This window comes from Sinocyclocheilus anshuiensis, unplaced genomic scaffold (assembly GCF_001515605.1).
Source record: "Sinocyclocheilus anshuiensis isolate Anshui unplaced genomic scaffold, SAMN03320099.WGS_v1.1 scaffold306, whole genome shotgun sequence".
In the NCBI taxonomy this organism is placed as follows: domain Eukaryota; kingdom Metazoa; phylum Chordata; class Actinopteri; order Cypriniformes; family Cyprinidae; genus Sinocyclocheilus; species Sinocyclocheilus anshuiensis.
In genome coordinates this window covers 248,026-269,808 of record NW_015544175.1, presented here as the reverse complement: position 1 = coordinate 269,808, position 21,783 = coordinate 248,026, and the positions used below count along the sequence as shown (strand labels likewise).

The following is a 21,783-nucleotide window of genomic DNA, read 5'->3' as shown; positions in this document are numbered from 1 at the left end:
TCGTTTTCGTCACGTGATAAAGGTTCGTTGACGACGATATTTAGTCATAATTTTCATTGACGAAAGCAACACTACGCAGAACCTTAGCACACACGAATATTTCAAGACATATTAGAGTGGTAAAGTTAGGTTTTTGGGGGGGGGTTTATAGTTCTTTAATTCTAACATTATAACATGAATTGCAGTGAAACTGTTATACAGTTGAATTTATTTATACCATACACCAGTGTTTCCCAGGCAGCATATATAGCAGCAGGAGGCACTGTTGGAGTGGTAGAGATCGAGGTTTCCCCACTTCTTCGTCGTCGTCTTGTCTGACGCACTCAACCAAGCGTTCTAACCATGACCTCGCCCCTTCCCACCCCCCAACCATTCGAATTTTCGTAGGTGGGATTTATTTTAATGATATTCTAATGGACCGCTTTGTGACATCACAAAACCCGGAAAACAAACGCTGTAGTCCAAACGAGCCATTCGTTGTAGTTCTTGAAAAGGGATTTTTAAAAAACGAAATATCTCCCTTTGGAGTGGACTTTGAGATTTGTAACTTTGAAGATCTTTTTTTATGCCCAAACATACACACTACACACTGACTAAAATTCAAAAAGTGAAAAAGCATAATAGGACCCCTTTAAAAATGTCAAAGAGATCAGAAACTTCAACTAAACCCTGTGTAACATCTTAGCATATCTATAAAAAGGTACAGTGGACAACCGTAATTCAAAATATGTGCAGCAATTCATATGTGCTAAATATATGTATCCCATGGTACACCTCACATCTTCTGAACCGAAACTGGCCATATTGCTAACGGATTGAATCATTTACAGTCTCTCCACAGGCCATTACAGCCACAGGGTAGAACATTCCCCACATGATAATAAATCTATTCTAGCAAAAGTGAAGACTCATTTGTCATGACATTGAGGCAGAGCTGCTGTGTCCCTCTCTCCGTCTTCAAGATCTTGTCAGCTAGACTTGGAACTGCATCATGTGTTGAGTACCAGGAAATTGAGATTGAAGCCATTGCTGCTGTCTTATGAAGCCCAGTACCATTACATTTTCCAAGCAATCAGAGGTTATTTTGCAAGTAAAGCCATCCAAACCCAATGCTGGGTTCAATACCGGGCTGAAAATATGCATTACACTAAGTATGACCAACTACCCCAGTTGACCTGCAGGATCACATCACAATTTCTAGTGCTGACAGGTTTACTTGATGTACTCTTCATGTTTTTGTCAGTACTCCAGTGAGATTTTTAATGTGCTGACGGCTCTGTTTGACATACACAGATTCCAGCACATGTATGGCCAATTCCATATGGGTCTGCCATGCTTCCAGAAACTCTGGGAAATTTTGAAGAGTAGACTAGGGATGTGCACCTGAACACGAATTGGTGCATTTCTAAGGAGATGTTTACTGAAGACATGTCCTTGCATCGTAAGAAATAATTTAGCTTGCTGTTAGATGACTAGTTCACCATGTGACCAAGCGTCACTCCATGTGTGGCAGTGTATTGTAAGTTGTGACTACATTCGGCCATAGGGAGACGTATTTAAATACACATTTAAAGACATAAATGCCACACCCTCCCTTTTACTGTCAGTAGACTTGCTGAAATGAAAATACCTCAGCGTTAAGAACCCAACTGGGTTTCTATTTGTGTCTTGTTGCTTAGGAAAGTAAAGACCCTCCAGCTCCTTCTGCCGCTATGTGTTATGCTTTTGTCCTGCCACTGATGTTCTCTTAACCTTGTGGTTTATGGATGTCACAAGCTTGTTTTGTGCCAGTGTATGGCTGTAGAATACACTGAAGACTGGAGCATCCCTAGTAAAAGTAGCTGTGAGTCTATGGGGATGGATCCGTTTCACAAAGTTCAGGAAACTTACAACTGTTAGCACTTAGTATACTCCACAGCTTACTTAAATCCCATAGTCATTTCCTTCAGGTTTTACTTAGTAAGCCACGTGCACGTGCGTAAGTGCATTAGCATGTGTGTCCGCCATTTGTGTTTATGTCATTGAGGCTCCTGTCAGAGTGTATTAGGGTTTCATACACTCTGGTTTTTGGTAGTAACCTTGAGTTGCACCTGTGCTTATAAAAAACTCTCTTACTGATTAAATTATTTTGTTTATTTTTTGTTTTCTGCCTATATGTTAGCTGTAGATGTATGTGCATTAGAGGTCAAAGGTCACATTCAAGTGGACCATTTTTAACAGGCTCTTCCTGGTTTATCCCAGGTGCTCAGATACACTTGGCCGACCCCAGAAAAGAGTTCTGTGTGGGCGCCAATGATGAGAAAAACATATGAATGTGTTTGGATTCAATGACTTGCTAAAAATATTGCTATTTTGCAAAGTCATAAAAAAACAACAAATGTCTGCTTTAGAGGAAATTTGCAGAAAAACTCTGAATGGGATCTCCCTTCGGATAGTTTATTTAACATATTTCCTGTCATTAAGAGCAGACGAAAGAGTTTCAAGCTACAATTCAATGCTGTATTCACAGTTTCTCTTTTGAATGGCACCGATTTAAAACTTCAGTTGATTTCGTTTGCCAGGGAATGTATGAATTGATAATCTGTCATTTAAGATTTTAGCTACTTGCAAATACAATATGTCCAGAATTGGTTGTCATGCATAATAGCACAAAAGATACTCCAGTAAGCTGAAAATGACACTTGGGTTGAGTTTTTGATATTCCTAGATTACACTTAAGCAAATCCTAAAGTCCCTGATTAGTGGTCTATTTGTAAATGGTGGTTTCATGTGACTTCTTTTGTAGGAAAGTATGGGAAAGAGCACAGGTCAGTATATGTGGACACAGCGCTGCACACGTCCTGTAAGGCAAGGCTAGGGCCAGAGCAGGTGAACAGAGGTATGTACAATATAGCCAATTCAAGGAAATAATGCAACTGAAAACCAGATGCTTGAATTGTTTCTGACCTCTACCTACTTTCTGTTTCCCTCACTGGATGAATTTTTCAGGAACCATCTGAGAAATATAACCTTACGCTGAGCAGCAAATTTCTTTCTGGTTGCACTTACTGCTTTTGTTAATATGTTTGGGTTTTGTGTTTTCCATAAAAGCAAACAGAGTAATTTAACATCATGAGCTTGAATCAGATCTTATTCTTTATTATACAGCATTCCCTTTTGAACTAGTTCTGATTCTGATTAGCGGTGGTTTAGATCTAGAAAATATTTGTAACTTTGTTTTACCTCCTCTTAAATGAGATACAGTTGTTTGACATTTATCATGACCATAGGTTACACAAAAGACACATGCATATTATAAATGATCCAAATCATGTTTATTTTGATTGCAACAGTCATTATCTTTAAATTTAGGAGTTTCCACTTGGACAAAATATCTATACATTTATATATAACTAAACTTACATGACTTTTTTTTATATTAACATTATATATATATAATATATATTACAATTAAAATATTTTTTTATTATTATTGTATTTTAAAATGTAACTTATTCCTGTGATGGCAAAGCTGATTTTTCAGCAGCCATTTCTCCAGTCTTCAGTGTCACATGATCCTTCAGAAATCATTCTTGGTGCTTAAGAAAAAAAATCTAATTATCAAAATTAAAAACAGTTGTGCTGCTTATTAAAAGTGATAGTATAAAGTGACAGCAAATACTTTTACATTTCTCTTAACTTTACATTTAAAAAAAATCCTGAAAAAAATGTACAAAGGTTTTCCACAAAAATTCTGCACAACTGCACAAACGCCTAATCAGCGTGAGTCAAGTGCAATGAACTGTAAAGATCTCCTAGTCAGTATGTGGGGAGCACTACGTAGAGATGTTATGTGTGGCATAAATATGGTGTACTTTTGAATTAAAGCCTCACAAATGAATCATAAGAGCTTGAATCAGTCATGCCCATGCTAACATTAGACATAAGCCACCTTATAAATCCTGACACAGCTTTCTAGACTCCTTCAAGGACTTAGACCAAAGACTATAGAATACCCAAGACGTGTCACTCATATAGTTTTGAATGGGGAAAAATGCAACAATCAATATGGCCGCTCTATCGAATGAAGCACCGCCTTCTGAGCAAAGGAGCCAATCGCTAATTGGTAAAGTCAGCACGTCACTGCAGCTGCCGTTAGAAGTCCCGGTTGCTATAGAAACAGTCAACGCTCTGAGACATGCGCTTAGGACTGCGCATGCGCACTGGCTGATCTAGCCTGAAAAATAAGCTTTTTATACCGCTATTTGAGCAAAAGAAACCGCATTTATGACACAGTTGTTGTCAGATTTCATTGGTGATTTCAAGTATGAAATTTAATCGTAAGCTTAGTGAACAGTTTTGGAGAATTTGATGTTTCCCCATTCAAAGAGATAAGAGCTGCACTTGCATGCCCGAGAGGCGTTTCAAAGATGGCCGCCGAGTGACATGACTTGCCTTAAAGGGATTTTGCTTAGACCTCACTCAGCGATGGTTCCTAAAACAACAAAACATAGCAATTATTTATAAAAAAGGAAAGCAGATGTCCATCAGGTCTACCACATTTGGTAGGTAGTAACAGGGTCAGACCTATAGAATAACAGTACTGGGTGGAGACTCTTAAACCCCCCACTGTCATTAGATCGATGGGCTTAATGTCAGGCCACTCCTACATGCTAAATCAAAGGGTTGAGTGAAGTCTGACCACATACGGCTAGAAGCACTCGTGTTGCCACACAGAATAAGAAACATGCACTCTTCTTTATGACATGGGGGGAGTGGAATATGATGGTGTCTAAAATAATAAAAAATAAGTCTGATGTTATTTAAACAGGGTGTGTTTAACTAAACTGATGTCATTATTTCAGGACCCTCTAACCCTCAGCCATATGTTCTCGTCTCAGTCATGTTAGTGCTGCTGACACACCAGCAGGAGTGTGAGAGTGCATAAGTGTGCTGTCAGTCTGTCTGTCACACACCCACTAAAGCACTTACTTCATTGAGTACAGTGCAGGTGTAAGACAATGAGATCAACTGAGACTTTTGTAAGGTCGTAGTTCAAGCGTATTCTGGCAAGTAAACTCCTCATCCGGAGCTAATTTAGCTATATACATTTGCATTCTTGGTTATATTATTTAGCTATATACATTTGCATTCTTAGTTATATTATTTAGCTATATATAAATATATATATACATATTTTTTCAAGCACACATTTGTATAAATCAGCTGTATCAAAGGTTTGATGAGTTCAAGAGCAATTTAACTTTTTATTGAACAATTAGTATAACATTGGTTATTGAAATGAAAGTAGTTTAAATTCCATTTAATTGTGAGCAAATAGTATAGAAGATTCTGAATATAATGGCATCTGACTTAAAGATGCCACATTAAAAAATAAATTCTAAATACAACAATAAAAAAAGTAAAAAAAAAAATAATAATATTACGGTTTTGCTGTCACTTATAGACTGCAGGTCTGGTTGGTATTATCTTTTTGCATTTATTAGTTTTTTTTAATACAGGTATATTGAGAAGCTGTGTATGTATTACTTTGTGAATTATGAAGTATAACTTTGTGAGTGAAAAAAAATATATATTACACATTTTATGGAAGTTAATACATTTATTTCATTGAGGGCCATCAGTCGACAACAGGTTCACACTGACATTGTTTGCTTTGGATGGTTGGCTTGCTTGTTCCCTAAAATCAGATCAAATCATCCTTTGAGTTCACAAGAATGGTGAGCCAGAGCCAGATGTTTCTTGCTTTAATCTTCATGTTCAGAATGTCCTTCAGTCCTCAAACGTCTTGAGAATGTTCTACCTGCGGTGACAGACTATTACAGGATGTGATCTGAAAACGAGACTAAATGAAAATAGCCTGTGGCTTTTGTGTTTCACAGTACCTCACAACCGAGACATCGACCCTGTGCGGCTTCCTGCTTCGTCTGTGGAGTATTTCTGGCTCTCCTCATCTCTAAACCATACTTTACAGAGTCACCAATTTCATAACTCAAATTAAACATTACATGCCGAAAGCATACGTTTATGGAATTCCGATACAAACAGCAGCATGCCTAAGCCAAGCCAAAAAAAGGCTACTTTTACGTGAACGATTGATTTTATTTTTGAATGTTCTTGCTGGTGACTTTAGTGTTTGTGAGTATTCCAAGTTAGTGGCTTTTTCCATCAATGGCATTTTTGACTTTTTGTGTCTTAATTATAGGTTATTAATGATCCTCTCATAACCAAAGCAAACTTTGAATCGGCTTCAACACAACCCATGAACAAAGTTGACAGAAATGCACCACTGTTTGATTTCTTTCCAGCCTTCGCCCACTCTCTGTTTCATGCAACTGGCCTACACTAATCATTGCAGAAGTCCTCTGTTTACGGTTTGCATTTCTGCTGCTTTGGTCTCCAATTATTTCCAAGCCTGGTGACCTGAATGACTCTCCCCTGGAGTCTGATGATATTTAGTCATAATTTTCGTTGACGAAAGCAACACTAGTGATGCTCCTCATTTGTAAACAATAGACTGTGGATAAGTGGACTGAATCAACTTCTTCATATCTTGTGTGTCATTCAGCAGCATATGAGTCCACATGAGTGTAGTGTACACATAGTGTGCATGTTTAAGAAGACATATGGCCAAGATTTCAGTGCTGACAGCAGCCGCTAAAACAGGAACATGAGGTTGTATGGATTACAGAGAAACCGAGATATGTGATATGAGATCTATTTAGATCCCCTTGACCTTGATTTGGGGTCAAGGTTTTGGGATCAAACAATAAAGACATTTTGTAATGTTACAACATTTCTATTTCAAAGAACTGTTTTTTTTTTCTTTCTAATCGTCAAAGAATCCTGAAAAAATGTGTCATGGTTTTCACAAAAATATTGAGCAGCACAACTGTGTTTAACATTGATAATTATACAAAGAACTGTTACTTGAGCACCAAGTTAACACATTAGAATTATTTCTGAAATATCAGGATGTGACACTAAAGACTGGAGTAATAGCTGCTGAAAATTCAGCTTTGCCATCACAGGAATAAATTATATTTTAAAATATATTAAAATAGACAACAGTTATTTTAAATTGTTATATCACAATGTTTTTACTGTTCTTGATCAAAGAAATGCAGACTTGCTGAGCATAAGAGACTTCTTTCAAAAACTTTTTTTTTTTTTTTAATCTTACCAACCCCAAACTTTTGAATGGTAGTTTATATAATTTAGTAAATGTAAGAATTATGCCTCAGGAGAGTATTTTTGCTTATACTTGCATATAGCAAAGATGTTACATTGCTGACACCATCACTCTGGAACAGTACAATCTCTCTGTTGAACAGTAGTTTGTGCTCTGCATGTCACCTTCTATTAGGTTGTGATTAACTAATTTTCGGCAGCCGGAATTTCAGTGCATCTCTTAATTATTGGCGACATTAGAAATGGATATTATATAATAGCTGCTTTTTTTTTTTTACATTTTAGCAATTTAAAAATATTAAAAAAGGATTTTTTACACGGCTCCCCTGCTCTCGACAGACGCGGCACCCCGGTTGGGAAACACTGTTCTAAATAATGCGCGAGTGGGGCTTGAGGAAGTGACGTCGCCTGCGTCTGCGCAGTGCGACCTGATGCAGCCCCTGAAGTGAGACACAGGAAACAGAAATACTGCAAAATAATAATAATAACGCGACTAAACGAGACGAAATAACGTTATAACATTTCGTTTCGTCTTGTTTTGGTCAACGAAAATGGAGACATTTTAGCATAGTTTTTATTTTGTAAACCACATTTAGTCTCGTTTTTATTCGTCAACAATATTGCATTATACATTTAATTATAGTCATCGTCACATGACCAGCATTTATGTTACGTCTCGTCTCGTTTTCGTCACGTGATAAAGGTTCGTTGACGATGATATTTAGTCATAATTTTCGTTGACGAAAGCAACACTAGTGATGCTCCTCATTTGTAAACAATAGACTGTGGATAAGTGGACTGAATCAACTTCTTCATATCTTGTGTGTCATTCAGCAGCATATGAGTCCACATGAGTGTAGTGTACACATAGTGTGCATGTTTAAGAAGACATATGGCCAAGATTTCAGTGCTGACAGCAGCCGCTAAAACAGGAACATGAGGTTGTATGGATTACAGAGAAACCGAGATATGTGATATGAGATCTATTTAGATCCCCTTGACCTTGATTTGGGGTCAAGGTTTTGGGATCAAACAATAAAGACATTTTGTAATGTTACAACATTTCTATTTCAAAGAACTGTTTTTTTTTTCTTTCTAATCGTCAAAGAATCCTGAAAAAATGTGTCATGGTTTTCACAAAAATATTGAGCAGCACAACTGTGTTTAACATTGATAATTATACAAAGAACTGTTACTTGAGCACCAAGTTAACACATTAGAATTATTTCTGAAATATCAGGATGTGACACTAAAGACTGGAGTAATAGCTGCTGAAAATTCAGCTTTGCCATCACAGGAATAAATTATATTTTAAAATATATTAAAATAGACAACAGTTATTTTAAATTGTTATATCACAATGTTTTTACTGTTCTTGATCAAAGAAATGCAGACTTGCTGAGCATAAGAGACTTCTTTCAAAAACTTTTTTTTTTTTTTTAATCTTACCAACCCCAAACTTTTGAATGGTAGTTTATATAATTTAGTAAATGTAAGAATTATGCCTCAGGAGAGTATTTTTGCTTATACTTGCATATAGCAAAGATGTTACATTGCTGACACCATCACTCTGGAACAGTACAATCTCTCTGTTGAACAGTAGTTTGTGCTCTGCATGTCACCTTCTATTAGGTTGTGATTTATCTGTGCCGAAACTATTTATGACTTCTTGCTTGGAGGATGAGAACGCATTGATCTTTGTCTATGAATATCTATTTCTTTTACTCAGCCCCATACTGAGAAAGTTGAAGATAGGCTGAGAAGTATAGCAGCTCTGTGTTGCTGGATGAGTTATTTATTCAGCAGACAGACACCGGCAGTCACAACAGATAGCATTAAAGGAACAGTGCACCTTAATGTGCAAATGAAAATACTGTCATAATTTACTCACCCTCATGTCACTCAAGCCTGTATGACTGTCTTTCTTGCATGAAACACAAACGGAAATGTTTAGCTTTCTGAGCTGTTCTATTCAATACAGTGAAAGTGAAAAAAAAAAAAACATAAAAGCATCATAAAAATGGTCCATTTGACTTGAGCACATATTTTTTAAGTCTTCGAAAGCCATATGATAGTTTGTGTGAGGAAAAGACTGAAATGTAGTTTATGATTCAGTAAAAATCTAACTTGACAGCTGTGGTCACTATTCACTTTCATTGCATGGAATAGAGCAACTTTCACATTTTGCAATAAATATTTGATTTTGTGTTCCAAAGAGGAAAGTAAGTTGTACGGGTTTTAAAAGACATGAGGGTAATTAATCAATGAATTATCATGTTTTGGATGAACTGTCCCTTTAAATAGATATAGTTCACCCAAAAAAAATATAAAATCTGTCATAATTTAAGGCCCAAGTCTTGCACGTAGCCTTCAAAGTATAGTCCATTAGAGGTGTACACGAATGCAGGCGGTCGACACGTGCTCTAGAAAGCTTCATCTTTGTCCAGCGTCTGCTCTATTTGTCTCCAGAAGTTATGACCGATATAAATGTTTTTGTACTCTTTTAAATTAAAGTGGCTGCTATCTCATAACCCTCTCACACAAGTGCTCGTCATTGTGGCTGTCTGTTGTTGTTGCGTTCTCCGCTATTTTGTTGTTGTTGTTGTTCCCTCTCTTTTTAATTTTGTTTTCTACAGTGAAACAATGGCCCGGGCCAGTATTGCTACAACTGATTAGTGCAAAACCAAGTCAATGCACATGTGTGAACTGCGCACGCAAAGTACGTGCGGTTACAAAAATCGAATGGTGCGCGTACAGTATGCGCATACTGTTCTGGTGATGAAATTTGCATCACACGCACTATACAAGGACTCTCCCGTATACGTAAAAACCAAAGTATACTTTAGGCTTTACTCAACCTCAAGTTGTTCCAAACCCGATGAATGTCGTCTTCTGAACATAAAGGAAGATGTGTTGAGGAATGTGGGTAACCAAACAGTTTCTGGTCCCCATTGACTTTTTTTTTCTTCTTCTCCATACTATAAAAAGTCAGTGGGGACCAACAACTGTGGTTACCCCCATTCCTCAAAATATCTTCTTTTATGTTCAACAGAAGAAAGAAGCCCATACAGGTTTGGAACAACTTGAGGGTGAGTAAATGATGGTGGAATTTTAATTTCTGGGTGAACTATCCCTTTAACACAGGAAGAACAGCACTGTTTCCAGCGTGCCATCCGGAGTGGAGGTTAAAAAGAAGACCCTTGTTTGAGATGAAAGAGTGTCTCCTCTTTTTCAGCCACTACTGTACCACAGAAGGCGTTGCATTAGGAGATTGTTTCTCTCTCAAAAACACCCACAGAAACACACTTCTTCCGTTTCCTCGTAGTGGATGTCATCTGGCTCCCATGCAGATTTTTAGTGCTGATACTTCTCAGATGCTGAATCTGTTCTATTTCAAAATGCAGTTTTTCACTGAATGCGCTAAAACATTTTGTTTTGTCTGCATTGCTCGCTAAGCTTATGATTTACTAAATAACAGATGTTTGATGTAAGCAGCTCACTCTGACACTCAATTTTCTTTACAGGAGAATCAACTTTTGTTGACGACCACGGGCCTCCTACACCAAGGGTAAGTAGTTTTGTGCATTATCAAACTACTTTTCTCTCTCATTTTCCTCCAGTTCAAAATGTACTGCACACAACATCCCTGTCTGCAATTGTCCTGTTATTTTGGCCTTCTCACACTAGAGGAAATCATTTCAAGACTTAGTATTTATTGTAGATTCATTTCCTCAGATTTGACAATAAATGGAAGGTCACACACACACACACACACACACACATTCACACTTAACAATCCCATGAAATGTTTTGATGAATATTATTTTATTGTATTTTGTCAACATTTGGAGTACGCTAGCATATATCAGACACGATATATGCATATATCTAAAAGCCTCAAAATATTATTTTTGTTTTTTTTAATGTTTAAAATTGTCTGGGAAAACAAAGGTTTAACTCACCACACACTAATGACAGCTCATCTTATCAGCATTTCCTACAGAGGGACGACAGCTCTGTTTGCTGATGTACAGATTAGAGCGAGAGAGAGCGAGAACATGAAATAGAATGAGTGGAAAGAACAAACTTGATTTAAGATGAGTGTTATTACACACACTCTGCAAAAGAGGTTAAACCCAGTGAAAGTTTCAGCTGGGTTTACTCAGAGGATGAACGATGGAACGGTTTCATAATAGTAGGGTTGAAGCCATCACTGTGGTTTGTCGATGGTTTTCTTTATAGAGACTTGTTGAAAAACGAGTCATTTATATGTGTTCAAGGAAACAGTTGTTTTAAGTTGAGTCTTAAAGCACTTGTTACATGTGCAAAACCAAATTCACTTGGTTTAAATTCCCTGTAGATTTGAAAATATTTATAACTGTGATTGTGATCAGTGTTTTGTGGTTAAAAATAATTCCAGAATAACTCTCATTTCTCTGCACTACAGTAAATTGTGTTTTAGAGGGTGTTTGTCAATGTCAAAGGGAAAGTTTTGTAGTGCATGTTATATTTTATAGGATCTTCTCTCTAAACAATCCACAGTTGAAGTAACAGCAGATTTGTATGTATGTGTGTGTAAAAAGTATTCAGTGTGGATATCCACACTGGTGCGTTGACTGACAGCCCACACATACACACATTAGATTCATCTGCACTGACGAGCCGTGCTGATGCACAACCCACGTAAAGAAAAACTTGTAAAAATGTTTTCTGTTGGTCTTTGCATTTTTTTTTTTTTTGGACGTGATCCGAGCTAACTTTGCAATCGTTAGATTTACTTTTTATGAGGAGCCGTACCGATGCACAACCCACGTAAAGAAGATAATTCTGCAAATAACTGCAATTGCAGGTTTCCATCAGAGATGGCGACAAAGAGGCAAAACTTACGTAATGCAACATTAATTAACATTGAATAATTCATTTTCAAAACCTTTCATCACAAATTAATTATCCGAAATCAAACTATCCCGCAAAACACATCTGCAAGATATGCAGAGATTTAAGACATTTTCAAGAAAAAGTGGATGAAGATAAGGATGATAAGAAAGAGAAGACAAAAGAGTTTCTTCACTGGTCTCTTTTAAGACTGAAGCTGATCTTTGACTCTGAGGCTGAGCTACAAAGATGAGACTGTGTGCATCAGCAGCTGTCCAAAGACAGAGAGACTCAAACAGACCCATATTTAATTATACTGTTTAAGCTTGATGTGATTTAATAAGAGATAAACTATGTTCACTTTAGCCTTATTTGCTTGGGGAACAGATCTGTACTCAGTGTTAGGAAATTTGGAATATTTTACTAGCATACTATTCACTTAAAAAAAAAAAAAATAAATAAATATATATATATATATATACACACATATACAGAATCACTGTCTTACCATAGAGACAGATGTGCACAAGAATGTGGTTGAAACCGCATGTGTATATATATATATATATATATATATATATATAACATTTTACAGCTCAGAGTAAAACATTTGGAAAATATGATTTCCTGAATGTGAAAGTAATGTAATCAAAGTCCAGTTCAATGTGTGCATGTGAGTAAATCATCCCCTTTCTACAAGGACCACTTTTGTTCACTATAAAAAGATGTACCTGTCCATGTAAATCTTCACTATTTTCCTAGGTAATAATGTTTAGTGTGGATCTGTAAAGTCTTTGGTAGCTAAAACCCCCCGCAGTTACTAAAAGACCCCAAGCCAGCAATGATAACAACCAGTATTAACATCTCACAGCTGTGGAAAAACAAGCTCAGAGTCTGTTAGCACATAAACTCTGAGCAGACGTTTACAGATTTATCAAGAGCGCCACATACTTATCATAGGGTGCACAGACATAATACAAAAATGCAACAGCAAAGTATGTCAGTTCCATTTTTTTCACTGTACAAGTTGCCACTACCAGCATCTCTGTAACTAAAGTATGGTGCTAGCAACATCAAGACCACAGCTTCGATTTGTGTGCCTGTACTGATTATGTGCCGTTAAATAGAAAATCGAATGCATTGAATTGTTTGGGGTAAAAGCTTCTACTAAATCCATAAATCTACACAACCATTCAAAAGTTTGAGGTAATTTAAAAGGTTTTTGAAATGATCTCTTAAAAGAGCCCAGCTCACCACTGCTGCATTTGTTTTATAATAAATACGGTAAAAACAGAACTATATGAAATATTATTACAATTTAAAATAACTGTTTGCTTTTTCAATATATTTTAAATATAGTTTATTCCTGTAATGGCAAAGCTGAATGTTCAGCAGCCATTACACCTGTCTTTAGTATCACATGATCTTTAGAAATCATTCTAATATGCTGATTTGGTGTTCAAGATACATTTCACATTTTAAAACAGCACAACAGTTTGAAATGTTTGTGGAAACCATGATACTTTCTTTTTTTATTTTGCTGAATAGAAACTTGAGAAGAACGGCATTTATTAGATTTTTTTAAACGATGTAAAAATCTTTACTGTCACTTTTGATCAATTCAGTGGATCCTTGCTGAATAAAAATATTTAAAAAATAAATAAATAAAATCTTACTGATCCCCAAATTCTGAAAGGTGTAAATGTAATGCATCTATAAACGGCTTCTAAAACAAAACAATCTAAAAATCGGAGGATGCATTTATTTAGCATTAGAAGAAAAGGAAGGTGTATACACATGGACATTTCCTCAGAGTAATAATGAGCTAAGAGACGAAATTCAGAAGTGTGATTATCTTCATATTACTCAAGGGGAAAAAGAAGAGTGAGAAAGGAATAAATGTCTAAAGATGGAAGGAAATGGCGACTGAGTGAAGGAAAACGGGATGTGGGAGAATTAGCAAGGCAGCTGGGCTCACACAAGGCCTCTTTTGTGTGTGTGTGTGTGTGTGTGTGTGTGTGTGTGTGTGTGTGTGTGTGTGTGTGTGTGTGTGTTTGTTGTGTGCACGTGAGGTGAAAAGAGAGCATTCTCTGTGAACTTGAACCGTATGTGTTATTTCTGTTCCACATTAGGGCGCATGAGACTGAGAGAGAACAAATAATGAAAGGCATGAGGGGGTCTTGTTTAGGTAGTGTTTACAGACCTAAATAAAAGTAAGAGTGACTATTGTAGTCAAGTTAAAAACCTTGTCACACTTTCAAACATAAACACAATTCTGTCACACTGCTTTTGACGCAAATGTTTTCTCTCAGGAGAATTTCTCATACAAACACACACACACGGGACAGAGAAGCTATCCAAACCCCAATTTCATCTAGGATGCTGGCCTACAGGGAATTCCATCCCTCCTTCCACACTGGATGTTCGTCCAGGAATTTACACATTTCCTCTGACTTGCTCTTGAAGAATCATTCTTAGAGTTGTGTGGAGTAGTAAATAATCTGGGTCTTGGCTGGAAACGGGAAGCTTTTAGTCCCACACCCGAGCTACCATCACCATTGTGTCATTGAGTGAGTCACTTAACCCCAGGTTATTCCAGGGGGATTGTTTCTGTGCTGTGTACTAAATGTTGCTCACTTACCAATGCAAGATAATGCAAATGCTAAATTAAAATGAAAGTTTTTGGGAGAAATAACCAACAGGCAAATATTGCACAATTATATTTAAAATGAGAGAAGCAGAAATTGTGATCAAAATTAAAATCAAGCTTGTCTGTACTGAACCAACACTGAACTGACTTGAGCTAAATATTGACACTGTTGTCTTTTAGAGCTTTATGGTCTCCATAGTTGAGTTTTTTTTATTGATTCTGCTATTTTCCTGTTCATCACTGTGAAGGTACTTTGACACAACCTGCATTGTATAAAGTGCTATAGAAGAAAAGGTGACTTGACTCATATACTTACGTAAAGGGATAGTTCACCCCAAAATGAAAATTATGTCATCATCTACTCACCCTCAAGTTGTTCCAAACCTATATGAATGTTCTGTATGTTTCTGTTAATTATAAAAGAAGATATTTTGAAGAATGTGGGTAACCAAACAGTGGATGGTCCTTATTGACTTCCATAGTATGGAAAAAAAATACTGTGGAAGTCACTGAGGACCAGCAACAGTTTGGCTACCCACATTCTTCAAAATATCTTCTTTTGTGTTGAGTAGAGGAAAGACATTCATTTAGGTTTGAAACAAAAAGTAAATTGTCATTTTTGGTGAACTATCCCTTTAAATGTACTTATTAGTAAAGGCACAGGAAGTGTCTTAATATTCATAAGTATTAAACATACTTGTTACAGATCTTCCTCAAGTTTGCAGTTGGTTGACATTTTGGAATATCTGACTACTTTATTCAGAGTTGTAAAGCTTCTTTCTTTTCTTTTTTTTTCTTTCTTTCTTTTAGACATGCACAATATCAGCACCATATTCCAGTATTGGACTTTGTGTGTTAGTTAGTTTGTTTGTTTATTCATTATATATTTATAAAAGCAGTTATTTTTAAATGTATCAGTATGAGCTATTACTGGATATGTTATTGTGTCCACTAATCTCAATAACTTTTGCCATCACCCAGTATATTTTTATATTGTGGTCAGCAATAATTGACCACAATATAAAAATATTTATGTCAGTCAGATTTTTTTTTCTAACTATGTATTTCAATGTCTGTGTGTCTAGGATCTGCCATTTCCAAGTCAGGTGATCTACAACAGGGTTGGCAAGTGTGGAAGTCGGACAGTCGTCCTGCTGCTGAGGATTCTGGCAGAAAAGCACCAGTTTAACCTGGTGTCCTCTGACATCCATAACAAAACCAGACTAACAAAGCATGAGCAGGTCAGTGGATGGGGCTGTGTGTGTGTGTGTATGAGGCAACTAATGCTTCTGAGAAATTGTATAGCAAGAAAAAGTATAGCAAGATAAAAAGCATACTATGATGAAAACTTGCTGATGTGATTAAATAAAGGTGTTTGCCAAGGGAAGTGCTCTCTGAATGCCAGCGGCAATGAAACACATCCGAATGGCACTCATTGTGGAGAAAAACACACACTTTCCTCCCTTTGCGGAGAGGAAAAGAAAACATTCTGTCATCCTGTTTGGGTCGAGTCAAGCCGTCACACCTCTACACTGCTAAACTCAACTTATGAAAAGCTAAAATAAATAAGCTAATTAAATAACACTCATATACGTTTGTTCAGTGGGAGAGTGAAATAAAAGTGACTAATGTGAAAATGAATACATTTTTCACTGGAAATCTGTCCATATCCAGGAGTACACACATTATTCTGTCTGGACATTATGGGAACTTCTTGAATAAAATGATTTTGTGAGTGTTACATTATTCATAGGTTTTAGAGAGTAAACTGGTTAGATGTACAGTAAATACTCAAAGCTAATATTAAATGTGTGTATTTACATTGGTTAGCTCAAAACACATACAGGTTCTATTGCCATCAGAAAAACTAACTGTCCTAAATGCTGGAGTGTTTGTGTTCATTTTTAACTTCATACCATGCTTCCAGCTAAAATAGAGTACTCAGTCCATCTTTTTTTAATAAATTGATTAAAGTACTTAATAAACAAGTATTTAACATCTTGTTTTGATGGGATCGTTGATACACAAGTCAAGTTTTATTATCTAATAAACCACTGATCTTGCTTGGATAATTATCCCATCTCCGTTGTCCATAATTAGTTAGCATATCTTTCCTTTTGCGCATTAAGTGCATTTTCCAGTCTTTGTTTTCTCTGGCTGACAACTGTGATTGTGACTGATTACCTATTTGTGGCCTTGGAGCTTCTGCACAGTCTCCTGAACAAATGCAAATTTCACTGCAGGATAAGGGTCATAAAACTCTCTTTTAGAGGAGAAAGTTTATTTGTGTGTATAGAGGGAACGTTCAGTCTGTTTTTAACCGGCCTTTCAACGAGATGAGAACAAATAAACCTCCTCTTCATCAATCAATCATAATGTTCAATTTACTTTGTGATTGTGTAGAACAAGGTTTTGTTATTAAAGGGATAATGAAAGTCTGTCAACTGTCAGTTAATATAATTTACTCACGTTATTGCAGTCTGTATGACTGGCTTTCTCTCCATGGAACTCAAATGGAGAAGTTCTGAAGATTCTGATGTTACAATAAATGGTGGACCATCATAAAAATGGTCCATACGACCCTTCCAGATATGTTAGTCTTTACTGTCAGTATTTGATTATTGTAATGCATCCTTGCAGAATGCTGGAATTAATTTATTCATTATAAATGTATTTTATTCTGATAAATATATTACATATACATTTGCTCATATAATATATAGTATGTAAAAATAAATCTCTATTTCAGGCGTGTCTAAAATACATGCCTACAGTGACCTAAATTATGTTATAGTGAGCAAAATAAAGCATCATGTCATTCTAATAAGGTATTTTTAATTAATCTCAAGACACCAAACCACTGACCGCTTTACCCAACCTAAGGTGTTACTTATAATGTGGTCCTACCAACACCTATTTTATCATCACTTAGTACAGTGTATGGCCGTCTGTGTGCCCATATAACTGTTTACGGAACAGGAAATGATCTCATTAAGATGATGTCACTACCTCAGGTTGTTACAGACTTTGTGTGTTTTGGCTTTGATGCAGCGTTTGATAACGAATTGAGTAGAAGCTTGAGTAGAGCACTTTTTACAGTGTGGTTAGCTGTTTGATGGAGATGTGGGTCAAGAGAGGGAGGAACATAAAGAAGTTTAGGTTTTGGTATGAATGGTATTACGCCATCCCACTCTTCATATGGTGATCCGTTATAGGGATTGTTAAGTCTCCTTATGCCTGTGTGTGTATGTTTTTAGAGACTGTAACATGCATTTAGGGACACATGGGCTCTATCAGAGCTGACTGGGGCCCCAGCTGGCCCTCATTAGGAAGCATTAATGTAATGAGAAGTCATCCTCATCAGATGACCTAATAACTTTCCACTGGACCACGCACCATCCACACGAGGATTGTTTCCTTGGTGTGTCTGATTCTGATACTTAGAGAGATGAGGTCTGTTTGCAATGCTTTTGCATTTGTGGTTTCATTTTTTGAAATGGATGCATTGCTGTGTCTGAAGAATTATTGTTTTATAGCAACTGAAGAAAGTGTAGCACACGTCTGATGTGGTTGTGTTCTTATATCATGCTGTACACAGACTGATGGACAGTAGTTTGAATTAGTTATGTGTAATTATGTCTCAGTTTATGAGTGTTTTATTTGTTTGATAGGAATAATGTACTGTATAATTATATTTTCTGCAGCATACAGTATGCTTCTAGTGGTTACATTTTGTAAAAAATAATTGTATTTTTATTATTACCAAATACAACTTTTTGAATGGCTGCTCTGCAGTTGTAACTTGTTATACCCCATTGCTATTTTGTTTTGTCAGCGTTGTTGGATAAAGAGATGGTCATGAATAGTTATGTAACATGTATTTCGATCTGTTTATTTGTGTGGGTTTCTTTCCAGGTGGATTTGATGAGAAACATTAGCACTATTCCGCAGCCTTTTTTGTACACCAGACATGTGCACTTTCTCAATTTCACAAGGTAAGCAAATCAGGAATGATTTATCTAAATGTATCTGATCAAGTACAAGATAAAAACGCAGCCAAACATTGTTTGCTGCTATTAAGTTGGTGAACAATTCAGTGCTCATCCTCTTTGTTTCTTTCTTTCTCAGATTTAGGCTAGAACAGCCTGTCTACATAAACATAATCAGGGATCCCATTAACCGTTTCCTCTCCAATTACTTTTTTCGTCGTTTTGGGGACTGGAGAGGGGAGCAGAATCACTTGGTCCGCACACCCCAGATGAAAGATGATGAGAGATATCTGGTCAGAGGCTATTTCTAAATCCCTCCCCTTTCTCCTAATCCCTGTTTGGATTTCCCTCTTCATTATTGACTTTATTTCTTGAGAATGAATTTGGCCACCTTGGAATTATAAGGTTCTGGCTGTATTCTGAGTGGTTTTGAGATATTGAGCTTCAAAGTTTTTGTATTCCATATAGCAACAATTAAATGGGGAACAAGTCACTTTCATACTTGAAAATGACCCTAAATGTATTCTAAATGTACAATATCAAAATCCTCTCAAATTTGTAAATGGGGATTTTTGGAACAGGTCAAATGCAGATAGAACCTTCTAATTCTAAAAAAAATTATTTTCCGCTTGGAAATGTAAGGTTCTATCTCGCAAAACATTAACTGAAGCAATAATTTTCAAGAAACACAAACAGTTTACTTATAATTTCTTTTAAAACATAAAATTAGTGTTGTAACAATGTGTCGACATGTATGAGAAAGGTCAATTTAATGCTTTCTATGACATTTATTTCATATTTTAGGATGAAAAAGTTTTTTTCGTGCTCAAGAAAAGGCAGTGCTAAATATTTTGTCCAGTGCAGAGGTTAATTTTAGGTAGGAATATGGTGGATAATAATTAAACACATTATTGCAGGAACAGTTTAAGCAGCTACTGTAATACATCTGACCAGAACTTTATTCCACAGAAAGTGGGACAGGTAAAATGGCTTTCTCTCTAGAGATCACCATGGCCGAGATAACATGCTAACGTTTATTGTTGTAAATTGTAATTAAGACCCCATTAATTAAATTGTTGACAATTTGACCTTTAAGGCTTAATATTGTCAAATTTAAGACATTAAACTGCAAGAAAACAGACAATGCTTCAGCAAAGTTGTTTCATAAAGTTTAACTCTTAAATGCATGAATGTTTCGCCAATCATTACATATTAGGTTCTTTAGCAAACCCGGACCTATATCGGATGGATCTCTGCTGCAATAGCAGAAAACTCTCCTGATATTTTAATATTTGTTTTCTGTCTGTGGTAATTATGAGTGAAAAAGAACGTCATCATTGTGTATCAAACAGTGCCACTTTGAGGAATAAAGGTGAATTGCACTTATTGAGTCATCAGACATTTAATTGTTGTGCAGGAAAAATATACTTAACACTATTCAGGTCGCTAATGACCCTATACACTTTTTACAAAAAAAAAATTAATCAGAAAACAGACATTCTTTTATCTTTTTTGTTTTTTGTTATATTGTTTATAATGAATAGATTGAGGAATATTAAGAAGGTTGATGTCTGACTTTAAGAAATGAATGAGGGGGAGGGTAGTCACTGACGTCCTGGGTTGCTAAAGACCCGAGGTATGCGTTTAAGGGATAATAAACATAGAAAAATGTTTCACTAACTATATATAATTAAAAATATTTTACAGATAAAATATTTAATATTTAATATTTCCTGCTGTCACAGAGCAGTTCGGCAACATGACAAAGAAAGTTGCTCCTGATTGGTCCTCTTGTGTGCATTTGAAGTGCTGATTGGCTCACAGATAGAACGTTATAGAACCAAGTTAGAGTTCGACTTTGTAGATAGAACCTTTTTGTTTTCTAAATAAAAAGTCCTAAAATGTACACAACTTAAAAAAAAATCACATAATATAAATAAGTTGTCACAGAATAAGAATATGACAAAAATGTCAGATAGAACCTTTTAACCTTTTAGTCTGGCTGTATGTTTGGAAATTAGCTCAGACAATGTGAGCAGAATGAGCAGGAATTGATTAGTCATGCTTGCTTTTTATTCAGTATTCAAGTCAATTGCATTGCTAAACGCTCTGAAACTCAAGACAATCACATGAAAACTTGGCACTATTGGAAGAATTACGTCAGTTGACTAAGGATTGTGACAGAATTATGGCTAATATCTGTTATTCATAAAACATAAATGGCCAGTTTCCCAGACACATATTAATCTGGAACATTACCTGGGACTTTTTTCTTCAAGTTTCTAGTTAATTCAGTCCAGGCCCTTTTCTCTGTTAACTCATCCTTTGGTCTGTTTAAGAATGAGAGATCTATGAATATTTTTAGTAGGGGTCAAGGTTTGGTTAGTTAGCATAGTTTAGTTAGCCCCTACTGGTAGGTTACTACACCATCTGGTTACCTGGTAAGCATCTAAACACACACACATGCACGCACATATATATACAGTGGGTTAGAAAAGAATCACCCCCTTTAAAATCACATTTTGTTGCTTTGCAGCCTGAAATGAAGACAGACACAATTTTTGTTTTATCCAGCTGTATTTACTCAGTGCAACTTATAACATCCAAGTTATAACACCATGTACCTCAAGAATTTGACAGTATTTTGCGCCATCCATTTTTCCTTCTATCCTGACAAATGCTCCAGTCCCTGCTGCAGAGAAACACCCCCATAGCAGGACATTACCACCTCCATGCTTTACTGTAGGAATGGTTTTATTTGGATGGTGAGCTGTATTGGGTTTCCGCCAGACATATTGTTTGGTGTTGAGGCCAAATAATTCAATTTTAGTCTCATCTGCCTCAAAATCTTCAAGGTGTGTTTTGGAAGAGCTCAGTCTGACTGCATGTGGCCTTTCTTGAGGAGTAGCTTTTTTCTTGCAACCCTCCCATACGAGCCACGTTTGTGAGGAATTTGTGATATTGTTGCCACATGCACACAATGACCACTCTTTGTCATAAATTCCTGCAGCTGCTTCAGAGTTGCTGTAGGCCTCTTGGTCACATCTCTGACAAGTTTGCTCCTGGCTCTTTCATCCA

The 21,783-nt window shown here is 36.3% G+C and overlaps 1 protein-coding gene across 1 annotated transcript in view; it reads left to right on the top strand.

Moving 5' to 3' along the window:
- LOC107696116 (uronyl 2-sulfotransferase-like) overlaps positions 1-21,783 on the top strand; it is a 73,097-nt gene that overhangs the window by 38,985 nt on the left and 12,329 nt on the right. Inside the window, exons 3-6 of the mRNA XM_016496296.1 lie at positions 10,716-10,759; positions 15,802-15,957; positions 18,632-18,711; positions 18,845-18,998. Coding sequence (XP_016351782.1) covers positions 10,716-10,759; positions 15,802-15,957; positions 18,632-18,711; positions 18,845-18,998 — 434 coding nt within the window. The remainder of the gene's footprint in view (positions 1-10,715; positions 10,760-15,801; positions 15,958-18,631; positions 18,712-18,844; positions 18,999-21,783) is intronic.